This window comes from Erinaceus europaeus, chromosome 12 (genome assembly GCF_950295315.1).
Source record: "Erinaceus europaeus chromosome 12, mEriEur2.1, whole genome shotgun sequence".
In the NCBI taxonomy this organism is placed as follows: Eukaryota; Metazoa; Chordata; class Mammalia; order Eulipotyphla; family Erinaceidae; genus Erinaceus; species Erinaceus europaeus.
In genome coordinates, this window is record NC_080173.1 from 15074514 (window position 1) to 15087766 (window position 13253).

The 13253-nt window shown below is 51.8% G+C and overlaps 1 protein-coding gene across 1 annotated transcript in view; it reads right to left on the reverse strand.

The window, feature by feature from the left end:
* The window catches only part of DNAH17 (dynein axonemal heavy chain 17), a 120884-nt gene that overhangs the window by 10631 nt on the left and 97000 nt on the right, over positions 1-13253 (reverse strand). Inside the window, exons 65-73 of the mRNA XM_007535566.3 lie at positions 12530-12734; positions 11801-11965; positions 11367-11507; positions 10934-11104; positions 6758-6880; positions 5923-6116; positions 4563-4711; positions 3579-3706; positions 2346-2573 (exon numbers count right to left, since the gene is read on the reverse strand). Of these exons, the coding sequence (XP_007535628.1) occupies positions 2346-2573; positions 3579-3706; positions 4563-4711; positions 5923-6116; positions 6758-6880; positions 10934-11104; positions 11367-11507; positions 11801-11965; positions 12530-12734 (1504 nt within the window). The remainder of the gene's footprint in view (positions 1-2345; positions 2574-3578; positions 3707-4562; positions 4712-5922; positions 6117-6757; positions 6881-10933; positions 11105-11366; positions 11508-11800; positions 11966-12529; positions 12735-13253) is intronic.

Genomic DNA, 13253 nt, shown 5'->3' on the forward strand with positions numbered 1-13253 from the left:
CGCACACACACGCGCTGGAGTGCACCGCCACCCAGCCCTCGGCGCCCGCTCCCCTTCTCCCTCTCTTCTCTTTTCCTCTCTAAGAATAAAGAAGGGCCGGGTGGTGGCGCACCTGATTGAACACGCACATCACAGTGAGCAAGGACCCAGGTTCAAGCCCCTGGTCCCCACCTGCAGGGGGAAAGCTTCACGAGTGGTGGAGCAGGGCTGCAGGTGTCTCTGTCTCTCTCCCTCTATCTCCCCCCTTGCTTTTCAATTTCTGTCTCTAGCAATGATAAAGTTAAAAAAGAAAAAAAGAATAAAGTCGGGCTGGGAGATAGCTCAGTGACATCACATGTCCACAAGGCCCTCTGTTCATTCTCCGTTGTCACATTAAAAACCAGGTTGGAAGGTGTTAGCTGACAACCCAGATTTTTTTTTTTTTTAATTTATATATAAAAAGGAAACATTGACAAAAACCACAGGATAAGAGGGGTACAACTCCACACAATTCCCACCAGAACTCCGTATCCCATCCCCTCCCCTGATAGCTTTCTTATTCCTATCAGGAACACAAAAACAGACCCCTTTGTGGGCCCCCATAGGACCTTGCCCTCAACTTGGATCAACAACGGTCGAGAAAGCCCCATCCTCCGAAGGGAGGCTGGACAACATACTCTATGCTACACCTGAGGAAGATGGGTCCTGATATTGGGGCAGCTTGGAACGTTTCTACTCATGACCACAGAATGTGAGCTCAGATCTACAGGGATGCAGAGGTCACATAGGTTCCTAAGCTGAATATGGGCCCCAGATCACATCAGTCGATGGGGTTTACGGTCAGGTCAACAATATTTATACACCTTTCCCATATTTGGGAGCTGCTCTCTTTCCTGATCCAGCTTTCTGGTCCTTTTTCCAGCCATGACATCACCTCCCCAGACAATAACTTGGGTCCACCTGCATATCAGATGTCAGGCTCAGGGGAAAACAGCAGCAACAACAACAAACAAACAAACAAACAAACAAACCAAAAAACCTAGATTTTTTTTGTATGTTTTTTTTTTTTTTTTTTTTGAGAGCACTACTCATCTCTGGCTGATGATGGTGTGGAGGATTGAACCTGAAACTTTGGAGCCTCAGGCATGAGAGTCTCTTTGCATAACCATTATGCTATCTACCTACTGCCCTTTCATTCATTTATTTTTTTAGTTTTTTAAAATGTGTGTATGTATTAAATTAACTGGCCTAGAAGTTACGCATGAATATTACAAAGTAGATCTTTGTTCCGTACCGTCAGGGGACACAGGATTTTTGACTCCAGCTGAAGGTCAAGTGTTTTCAAAGAGAATGTTCTGCTACAGAAGATGATGGCCAGGTGCCCAAAAAAATGGATACAGGTGCTGTTTGCAGCAGGCAGCAAGAACAGTGTTTGTGTGGGGGGGGCTGGATGGTGGCACACTTGGCTAAGCGCACATAGTAAGTACTAAGTGCAAGGACCCATGCAAAGATCTGGTTCGAGGCTCCAGTTCCACAACCTGCAGGGAGTTGCTTCACAAGTGGCAAAGCAGGTCTGCAGGTGTCTATCTGACCTTCCCTCTCAATCTCTCTCTGTCCTGTCAACTAAAATGGAAAAAAATGGCCGCCAGGTGCAGTACATTCAGTCATGCCAGTGCCGAGCCTCAGCAATAACCCTGCAGGGCAAAAACAACACAGCCTACCACCACCACCAAAAAAAAAAAAAAGTAGGGAATCTTACGGACAAAGTAGAGCCCAGGGACTTGAAGTCTGGAAGGGAGGAGGAGTCAGGTAAGCAGAGCCCTGGGTGGGTGGAGCTGGAGGAGACCTTGTGTTTTAGCACCCTTCCCACCAAGGGGAGTCTGGGAAGAGAGACTAAACAGGAGCCAGAGCCCAGGGAGGCCGGAGGGGCCATCCTCCTGCTCGGTACCACTGCCCTCCTGCCAACAGGTGCTGGAACCCCTTCTGACCAGGATGGTCTCAGGAGGAGTGTGGATCAGGGTCAGAGAAGTACTATGTCCCCAGCAAGGATGGTGGGCCTCGGAGAGCCCTCCCCAGGAGCAGTGTGCCCCATCCTAATGTGTTGGACAGTCCCTGGCCCTGTGCCGAGCTGCAGGTCACTGGGCTGGCTCGTGCAGCCATGGGGCAGCACTCCTAGCACTTTCAGTTGTCTGTGCCCCACACAGTCTTCCAGGCTTGTACAGACCTGCAGGGTGAGTGTGTGCAAGTGTGTGCTGGGGGCTGGTGGTGGGGGGCAGAGCCAGGCTGGCCTGGCCTGTCCTTGAAGTTCAGAGTCTGATCCCAGTTCTGCCTTCCCAGGGTGCCATGTGCAGCAGGCCCTGCCCTACCTGGGTGAAGAGGTCCAGGGCCTTGTGCAGGTTGGCATGCATGCCTGTGGGCGGCTCGTTGGTGATCTTGATGGCGTTTTCCAGGATGCCCTGCGGGATGATGTGGGAGTCGGGGCTGGGTGCGGGCTCGGCGCTGATGAACACACGGTAGTCCTCGTGGCTGCCCATGCTGTACCGCTCCACCTTTTTGTCCAAGGTGCTCAGCCACCGCGCCACCAGGTGGATGTTCTGTAGGGGAGACCAGGGCTTAGTAGCCAGACACTCCTGCCTGGACCTGCGGGACCCACCACCTGGCCGTGACCCTGTGGGCAGGGCTCTTACTAGGGGTACCCTGCCCTCCCTGCACTCATTTAGTGAACGAGATACCTACTTCAGGTGCCTAGGGGTACCCTGCCTTCCCTCCTTCCCTCCCCCCACTTTTTAATTTTTTAATTTTTATTATTATTATTTTTTCCCTTCAGGGTTATTGCTGGGCTCGGTGCCTGCACCATGAATCCACCGCTCCTGGAAGCCATTTTCCCCCCTTTTGTTGCCCTTGTTGTTGTAGCCTCGTTGTGGTCATTATTATTACCATTGTTCATGTTGTTCGTTGTTGGTAGGGCAGAGAGAAATGGAGAGAGGAGGGGAAGACAGAGAGGGGGAGAGAAAGACAGACACCTGCAGACCTGCTTCACCGCCTGTGAAGCGACTGCCCTGCAGGTGGGGAGCTGGGGGCTCGAACTGGGAGAGATCCTTACGCCGGTCCTTGAGCTTTGCACCACGTGCGCTTAACCCACTGCACCACCGCCCGAGCCACCTTCCCCCACTTTTTAAAAATGCTTTTTTACGGCTTCAAGGTCCCAGGTTTAATCCCTTGACACCACCATAAGCAAGACCTGAACAGTGCTTTAGTGGAAAAAAAAGGGGGGGAGGTGTGTTAAATGATGGATATTTGCAGCTAAGTAGTGCCCTAGTTGACTGTGGGCTCAGTGTATTCAAGACAGCCCCCCCACCTCACTGAGTCTTTTCTGCCCTCTGTTGGCAAGTGGCTGAGATGTTGGGGGGAAGACAGTTATGTCAGGTTTCATCAGATGTGCAGAGAACATCTCTGGAACTACTGCCATTTTCCCCAAACAAAGGGAAGGAGGAGGGAAGTCTGGCTCACCCAGACGCCACTGAGCGGGGTGTGGTCACCTGCTCTCTCTCCCTAGTGTCTGTGGGATCCCCACGCTACTCAGCCCGAGAGTTCCCAACCTGCAGAATGACCCAGTGTCCATTCTCTGCGGCCACATCCAGAGCCTTCTCTGCCACCACTTCCTGTCCCTGCCCCAGGGACACATTGTGGAGCTTCCCGTTGTCGATGGTGAATCCCAGCTTCTTCCCTGCAAGGGAGTGAACCAGGGGACGATGAGATGACGAAATACAAAAAGCAGAGGGACCAAGAGTGAGGCTCCAGACTCAGCCGGGAGTCCCACATCCTGCCTGCTCTGTATGCAAAAGTTCTGTATGAAAAGCCACCTTAAACTGTAAAATCCCGCTGGATTCAGTGTCGCTACACTGAATAGATCTGCAATTTCATGCGGCCACCAGTCCGGATCCAGACCAAAAGGAGAGTTCACTGTTTCCCGAGATGCTTCCTATCTCTCTGGGCTGCTCAGGTGACTGAGGACACGCAGGTGGGGCTTCTGCGTCTGGCATCCTCCCCTTGGCTCTCAAGGATCATGTGTGTTATAGTGGTGTCCACCTCCACTCCCTTTTCTCTCTCCCTCCCTTCTTCCTCTCCCCCACCTTTTAAAAAAATGCTCCCCAACTTAAAAAAAAAATGCTCTTTTTTTATTTTGCCTCCAAGGTTATAGCTGGGGCTCAGTGCCTGCACTATGAATTCCACTGAGTGCACAGACCACACTGGAGGTCCATTTGCCCGCTGATGAACACGGCTTATAGCTGCCTTTTGGCTGTGGTGAATGAGCATGTGTAAGGTGCTTTTTTACCAGCCTCTGCTTTCAGATCTTTGGATGGGACCGCTGGGCCGTGTGGATTCACTTGCCAAGGGACCACCCAGCGGTACCATTCATGTTCCCACCAGCCGAGCACAAGATTCCAGCTGTCCCACTTTCTCCCACCCTTGTCCCTGTGGCTTCTGTCTGCGGACTAAGAGCTACTGGGGGAGCAGATGACAGTGTCCCCAAGTGGCTTGGATGCCCCATTTCTGAGGACACCTGGGCTGGTCACACATACCCAGAGCCTCCACATCTTTCAAGGGGTCGACGCCCGGGGAGAGGATGAAGAAGATAGGCGTGGAGGGGCTGCTCTCCTCATAGGATTTGGAGAACTCCACGCTGCGGCCCTCCACAAACTTACTGCCCATCTTCTCCTCCACAAAGTTCCTAGGAAGACACTCAAAGTCAGACACTGTGGCCAGGGGGTGGGTAAGCTATGCCCCGTGGGGGCAGTTTCTGGAAGGCTCAGGCATCCCGGGGGAGCAATCTTCAGAGTCTAGTAGCCCCACTCAGCACCCCCCATCCCCTTTCTCCCAGTAAAGGGAAGGTTTCCCAACAATTTCCAGCTGCTGTCCAGACCCAGGCAGTGAGAAAGCACAGAGCTGGAATGAGCCTCCCTGCGTCCTGGGTTCTCCTGAGACTGGGGGGGGGGGGGGGGGTCTGACAGAGAAGGAAGTTCGGCTTTCTCCCGCTCTGGTAAAGGGTTCCCCGTCCTGCTCTCAGCCTGTACCTCACACTGTTTTCCAGTTTCACCAACCCTGCCCCTCTTCCCATAGCCCCTCTGAGCTTCCTCTCTTCTTCATCCCACAAAGACAAATCAAGAGAAGAGTGGGAGTCAGGACACCTTGTGGGGAGCCTGGCTGCTCTCTGATTACTTGGGCAAATGACAAGCAAAGGCTCGCCAAAGTCACATCCCCTGAGAGTGGGCTCGGGCTCAGCCTCCTCTCAGTAGGGAGTGCGGGGTGTGTGGGGAGTGTGCTCCTCTCTCAGGGGGCCTCATGGATGTGGCTACCCCTTCGGTCCTTCTGTGGAAGGTCAGGGTCCTGAGGGGGTGGGGTGTAAGAGGATGCGAGGCTCCACTGTGGAGGGTTTCAGGTCCGGCGTTCCATGATTCATGGAATTGGAACTGGTCTCTGCCGGTATGCACACTCTTCCCTTGCTGACAAAAAAGATTTACTTTAAGCTTCACAGCTGAGGGGCTGCAGGTCTTCACGCACTGTCTCCTTTGTCCATCTTCCTCCTCACAACAGCCTAAAAGGGCTCTGCTTATGTAGCCATGGGGTCATTGATGCCCACGCTACAAACTGTCAAAACCCTGGAGGCTTTCTCTCATTTATTCTGGGACATCCCTCATCACTCAGTTACCAGGGTGCTAACTCCCTCCTGACATGCCCAGAAATGAAGATGGTAGAGGGAGTAGAACCTGCCTCTGTCTTCATGCTCCCCAGCCTCAGTTCCCCCGTATAAAATGGGCCTCAGAGACGAGCTGAGTGTGGCCTCAGGGCCCCTGCGTGGCTGCAGGCTGGTGGAAGGGCTTTCTGTGAGGTTCACACTCAGGGGACCACCTCCAGCCCAGGACACCTGGGTCAGGGGCTCACCTGACGGCATAGGTCATGCGGTCGGGCCTCATGCACCTCACCATGCAGAGCTTCTGCAGTGCTGTCTTGTTCTTCCACTCTTTGGGGAAGATTTCCTTTTCCGGGGCTTCTGACTCCACCAGCTTCTTCCACCGCTTGGCAGACCCTTCGATGTCGTTATCCAGGTTTTTGAACTCATCCATCTCTGCCAAGGCCTGGGTCAAATGCAAGGTTTCTTCTACCCTTTTGGCTCTGCCCAGGTTCCAGAACTTTCCCTCAGAGCCTTGCTCTTGCTCTGGAAAGGCCTGGAGCTCTGGGTGAGGAGTGACCTGTCACGGAGACCCAAGCTATTCCCAACAACCAGGACAAACTGGAGAATGTGGCCAGGTTCCCAGGAGGGGGCACTCTGATCTGGGGGAGAGGACTCAAGTTCTTTCTCCCTCTGTCTTAGAGTCGGGTCCTTTCTTTTCTTTCTTTTTTTTTTGGGGGGGTGGGGGAGACGACCTTCTAAGTGGGCCTTTTTTTGAATTGAAGTCTTGACACTTGGGGGGTTTGAGGCCCTGAGTCAATGTGTGCAGAAGTCTGAAGTGTAAGCCTGACGGTTGCCTGGAAATGAGGTGGGGCCAGAGGTGAAGGGGAGGGAGGCCCCTGGAGTGCCCCTGACCCTTGGGAGCTGCCTGCCCTACTCAGGGCTATCACAGCTGCTGTGCTGGGATGGGGAAGCACATCTGTGAACTGCCAGGCAGCACCCTGGCCCTGGTCCTACTCGTGGCACCCCCTGACTTCTGGAATGTCACTAGGGGCACCCCCAGAGGGAGGTCTCCACACCAGGAGAAGGTATGGTCTGGGAACCAACCTTGATGCCTCCCCAGCCCTGGTGCTGCAGGAAGTCCACTGGGGACACCACCCCAGCCTTGAACGGGAACCGAAGGAGGAAATCCAGCTCCACAGGGTTCAGCTCTTTCTTCATGGACAAGACCTGTGGAATGTGGGGCTCAGACACTATGCTACATGGGCTTGGGGGGGCACATACTCCTTGCCCTGCAGGGGAAGCCTGCTGGGTTAGGACAAAACTTTCATTTTCTTTCTTTCTTTCTTTCTCTCTTTCTTTCTTTCTTTCTCTCTCTCTCCTCTTTCTCTATCATTTTGCTTTCTCACTTTCTCTTGCGCGTGCACACACACACAGACTGAGATACCACAGCATCCCTCAACCACCCAGGGAGCTTCCTCCAGTGTTGTGGTGCTCCCATGCAGTGTCAGGGCTCAAACCCATGGCCGTGTGTATCGGAAGGTGAGCATTCTAGGTGGGCTATCTCCTACTACCTTGCTTTTTATTTAAAATGGTAAATTATTAACACCATAAAATAGACTATTTTTGGTTATATCCAGGGCTTCACCACTCACAGCTAACTTTTCAGATACAGACAGAGAAGGAGAGAGAGAGAGAGAGAGAACCCACAGCACTGCAGCTTCTTTTATTGTGATGGGGCAGGCAAGAATCTAGGGTGCTCACATGGCACAGTAGTACACTATCCAAAAGAGTCATTCTGTTGACACAATTTTATTATTATTATTTTTAATGTGGTGCTGAGCTATCTCTTGGGTCAACCTTTATATCTTCAACACACACACACACATAGAGGAGAGGGAAGAGAGGAGAGAAGAGAGAGGAGAGAGAGAGAGAGAATAAACAAAGCATCACTTCGCCATCCATGGAGCTTTCCTGTTGCTGGCTATGCTGTTCCTCAGGGGTGCTGGGCATGGAACCCAGAGCCCCACACAGGTAAGGCATGACCTCTACCCAGTGAGTCACCTCCTGGGCCTAAAGCGGACTATTTTAACCCTTAGTGGACAAAAATCCTGTGGTATTTGGCATATTCACACTGCTGTGCGGCCAGGACCACCACCTTGCTCTGGGGTTTTTCAGGGGAAACCCTGAGCCTGCTAAGTCAAGCCGCAGGCAGCCCTCAATCTGCCTTCTTTCCAACTCTGTAGGTTTGTCTATTGCAGCCATTTCTTTTCTATTCTTTCCTTCACCTTTCCTTCCCTCCTTCCCTCCCTCCCTTCCTTGTGTGTCTCTTCTTTCTCTAAAAACATAAAGTGAGCTGAGCAGAGAGGCAGCTAAGTGGTGTGTCCCGCATGTGCTATACTCTCAATCATTTCAAACCACCCCAACCCACGCAGCACAGCACAGCAAAACAAAACAAACAAGCAAGAAAGCCAAAGTCTTAATTAACCCTTGTTCTACTATCAGGCTCTGAATCTTGCGGGGTTTCTATGTCCTAGCACATGGTAACTATGCCTGGTTTTGTGCCCAGAGCCCTTACAAGTGCTTTATTTAACTATTAATGATCGCTGAAGGCATAGACTTAAAATTGTAGAAGTAAGGATGTAGGGAGTCGGGCAGTAGCGCAGTGGGTTAAGCACACGTGGCACAAAGCACAAGGACCAGCGTAAGGATCCCGGTTCGAGCCCCCGGCTCCCCACCTGCAGGGAAGTCGCTTCATAAGCCATGAAGCAGGTCTGCAGGTGTCTATCTTTCTCTCCCCCTCTCTGTCTTCCCCTCCTCTCTCCATTTCTCTCTGTCCTATCCAACAACAATGACATCAACAACAACAATAATAACTACAATAAAACAACAAGGGCAACAGAAGGGAATAAATAAATAAATTAATTAATTTAAAAAAAGAAGTGGGGATGTAGGTCAGAAGTGGACTGTATATTTTACATGTATGAGACCCTGGATTGAATTCCTTAACCAAAAAGAAAAGCTATGCTTTTTTGCTTGGTTTTAAGCTACTGAGTGGATTTCTCTTTCCTGGTCAGCTAGTTAGTCTTCCGCTGCTGGGCAAAGGTGGAAACACTTGGTTTGAATTTCCTTTCTGCTTGTTTGCTTCCTTCCTTCTTTCCCTGCAGTGGTTCAGTTTTATTCTTTGCATGATCCAACCCAATTTTTTCAGTATCGTTTGTTGAAGAGACTCTCTTCTCCCCATTTAATAGTCTGGGCACCTTTGTTGAGGGTTAGATGTCCATAGGTGTGAGGGTACTGCTGCATTTCGAACCATACAGTACACGGCCTTCTGCTGAGTTTCTTTCACTCAGCACACTTGCAAAGTTTATCCACGCCACGTGTATGTGTGGGCTGTGCACCACAGCACCACTTCCCATTTATGCTGTTTCTTTCTTTTAAAAATTTTTTTATTATTTATTTTCCCTTTTGTTGCCCTTGTTAATTTTTTTTATTGTTGTTGTAGTTATTGTTGTTGTTGATGTCGTCATTGTTGGATAGGACAGAGAGAAATGGAGAGAGGAGGGGAAGACAGAGACGGGGGAGAGAAAGACAGACACCTGCAGATCTGCTTCACTGCTTGTGAAGCGACCCCCTGCAGGTGGGGAGCCGGTGGTCAAACCCGGATCCTTACGCTGGTCCTTGTACTTTGCACCACCTGTGCTTAACCCGCTGCGCTACCGCCCAACTCCCCCCACTTACTCTGTTTCTGTCCTTGCTGGGGATCAAATCCTGGGCCTCACACGTGCGAGTCGGACACTCTGCCACTGAGCCACCACCTTGGCCCTGAACACCAGCCCTTTCAATGACTGGACACTATGCCATTGTGTGGATGGGCCCTGTTTTGTGTATCTGCTCGGCTGCTGGTGGAGGCTAGGTTGTTCCCACCTTTGGGGAAGGCCTAGTTCGACTGTTAACACTCATTCACAGGCACCTGTGTGAATGTCTGCCTGAGATTCTCGGCTGTCCACCCAGGAGGGAAACTTGCAGGGGACGTGCAGTGGCTGTGTTAAACAGCTGGCATGATCCCACTGTCCGTCATGGGACAGGGAAACCAGGGCCCTGCTCACTGTCACATCTGAGAAGCTGCACTCAGTTTCCTAGACTCCACAGAGACTTGTCCCTGAGGAAGATTTCTCTTTTATGGTTGGGGAAGTGGAGGAGGGTGTGAAAAACAAGTTCGTTGAGCCTGAAATGAATGCATTCTACCTTGGAAAGTTAAGGAGAACCCAGAGTCTCATCCTGTGGACATGTTAGCTGGAACCATTAGTCAGAGGTTCAGATGGAAGAGAAACCTCCTTAGTCTGGGCCCATTAATTCCAAATTTGGGTTTGCACTGAAAACCAGGTTTGAGGTGTGGGAGACAGCGTAATGGTTATGCAAGACTCTCATGCCTGAGGCTCCAAAGTCCCAGATTCAGTCCCCCATACCACCATAAGCCAGAGTTGAGCAGTGCTCTGGTAAAAAGAAAAAAAAAAAAGAAAGGTGGTCTGGGAGGTGGCGCAGTGATAAAGCTTTGGACTCTCAAGCATGGGGTCCTGAGTTCGATCCCCGGCAGCACATGTGCCAGAGTGATGTCTGGTTCTTTCTCTCTCTTATTTTTCTCATTAATAAATAAATAAAATCTTAAAAAAAGAAAGGAAGGAAGGAAGGAAGGAAGAAAGAAAGAAAGAAAGAAAACAACTATTGAAAACCAGGTTTACATTGGTACCCTCCAGTGGTCCACAGTTAGTGATTCCAAGCATACTTAAAGTCAAGTAGATGATGAAGGGGCCATGTAATCAGCTTAATGGAACAAAAATCTTAAACAAACAGGAGGAACTTTTATTCATTAGCACCCTTCCTTCCTTTCCTCCTCTTTCCCCTACCAGGGCCTTGTGCCTACAAGATTCCACTGTGTCCTGTGGCCTTGTATTTTTCTTTTCAATTTAGAGACAGAGAGATGGAGAGATAGTGGAGGGGCAATACCAGAGCTCCACCCCAAAGTGGGCAGAGCTTCCCCTGGTGCTGTGCATGGTACTCCCAGGGGGTCCTGGGGACTGGAACCTGGGTCTTCGTGCACAGCAAAATGTATATTCTGCCCCGTGAGTCATTTTCTGGCCCTGTCACCTTTATTTGCATAAGAAGCGTTCCATCTGCAGAGGGCAGCCAGTTATTTAGCAAGACTTAAATGGGACAGAATGACATTTCTTTGTAAAATGCTCTTTAACCCTCCACCCCAGCGCTTCTCGACCCAGACTTCACCTGAAATGCCATTTGTGCCAGAAAAATGAGTTTGTCTCGCTCGAAGAGACCCCGAGCCGTGTACATGTAGACGGAGTAGGTGATCTCGTCGGTCAGGTTGATCACTCGCTGCTTGACCTCATCGGCGGGGGCTGTCTTCTGGATGGCTTTCTCAAACACCACGTTGAAGGCCTGCGGAAGAGCCAGCAGCATGCTGCCTCGGTGGGCTTCTCTGGTGTGTTCCCATGGGGCATGCAGAGTGGGCGGGCCGGGGAGGGGGGATCAGGGGAAGTCAAGCAGAAGCTCCAGCTCCTCCCTTGAGGCCCTGGCGCACAACAGACACAGTGTTCTCCCAACCCCAACCCCCCAAGTATGGATCTATGCATCCTTACAGGGTGGGGTACCCCAGCACCACCCCCACGGTCTCCCTGGGGGAGCCTGGACTCAGCCCCACCTTGAGGGAGAACTGGTAGATGGGGTTGATCTTGTTGAGGTCATTCAGGATGAAGTAGAGTAGGGACGCCCTCTCAGCAGCCGGCCGGTAGTTTTCTCTTGCCTCATTGATTTTTACTTCGGTGATTTTTGCCTCTTTCACCTTGAAGCCAACCAAAGGGGCTTGAGAGACAGCAGCAGATGGGCACCCAGTTGAACTGAGTCACGCCCCACTCCCTTCTAAAGCTCCTAGCTCTCCTGGAAGCGGTCCTGGGAGCCTCAGTAGACATGGGGTATCGAGTGGGGACCCCTGCTCTATCTTCCAGCCCAGTCAGCCCACTGTGGGCACTCCATTGACTGCAACTTTTGCTCATTGTCCAGTGGGAAAGCACCCCTCAGCCTAGCAGTGTACCTGCCCCTGGGCTCTGGCCAGAGGAGGTCTGCCAAGCCTCCTACCTTCTCTTCAATCTCGCTGGCTGTGTGCTTGGTGGTCTCCAAGTTCTCCACCAAGGCGGTGTCTCCCAGAAAATTTCCTGATGCAGCTGACAGCCGTGCCAGCAATGAGTCTTCCAGCTCCTTCAGAACAATCTTGAATTCATTTTGAGACTTGGTGAGGTTGGCCTGCGGGATGGGCAGAGACCCAAACAGGGGGATTGTGATGGGTACAGCTTTGGCTCCACTACCCTGTGCTCAGGGTTTGGCCATAGCTTGGCCGAGGCCCCAGGCCCCAGACCCCAGGCCCTAGGTGAAAGAATCCAGTCAATCCTGCAAGAAAGCAGCTTGCCTGCCCTGGCCTCTGAGGCTGCCTGCCTGCTGGAGGCTGCAGGTGGCAAAGGGCATGAGGACTGTGGGGAACCATGGGTCTTGGGGTTCCTCTGAGCCCTACTGTTGGCAAGACAGAGTGAAGAAAGTGGGTTTGGTGTTTTAGGGTTCCCTCGGCAGTGTGTTTCCTGTGAAGCAACCCTTTGACTCAGAAGGAAATTTGGGGAAGGAGAGGGATTCATTCTATTGTACAAAATACAGTCCCTTCCCCAGGCCTTCAATGTGGTGCTCTAGAGAACCATCCAGAAGAAATCTCCAGCTACAGACGAGGCTGAGATGCCTCCGAGAGAGGCAGGAGACACAGGGGCCTGGGAGGTGCCCAGTCCTCCGCTGCCCCTGCTGCCCCGTGTGGCAGACTTGTACCTTCAGCTGCTCCAGGTCCGGGCGCTCTTTGGCCACCACTGCAGCCAAGAGCTGGTCTTCCAGCCCATCCCTGGTGACCAGGAAGTTGATGAGGGTGCACTGCGCCTGCATCTCGGGCTTATAGTGCGGGTTGAAGTACTTGGTGTGCAGGATTAGGCGGAACCTAGGGTGGTACTCCACCTCCTTGTCGCCGATCTTGATGAATCTGGTGGTGAGTGAAGGAGAGGCTCTGAGGCCCTGGGCAACAGGCCACCTTTGCTCTCAGCTGAGCAGGCTGTCTCCAGGCCAGGCCGTGTTAAGCCAGCCTCTGATGGTCACAGGGTATGGACAGCCCTGCCCCTCTTCCAGTCCTTTCGGGCCTGTGCCCATCTTTTGAGGAGATGCACCCACTCCTTCTCTGGTTTGCTCTGGTCTTTTTTTTTTTTTTAATGTTTTTTATTTTATTTTATTTTCTCTTTTGTTGCCCTTGTTGTTTTTCATTGTTGTTGTTGTTATTGATGTCATCACTGTTAGATATGACAGAGAGAAATGGAGAGAGGAGGGAAGACAGAGATGGGGAGAGAAAGACACCTGAAGACCTGCTTCACCGCTTGTGAAGCGACTCCCCTGCAGGTGGGGAGCTGGGGGCTCGAACCAGGATCCTTATGCCGGTCCTTGTGCTTTGTGCCATATGCGCTTAACCCACTGCGCTACCACCCAACTCTCTGCTCTGGTCTTTATGTGG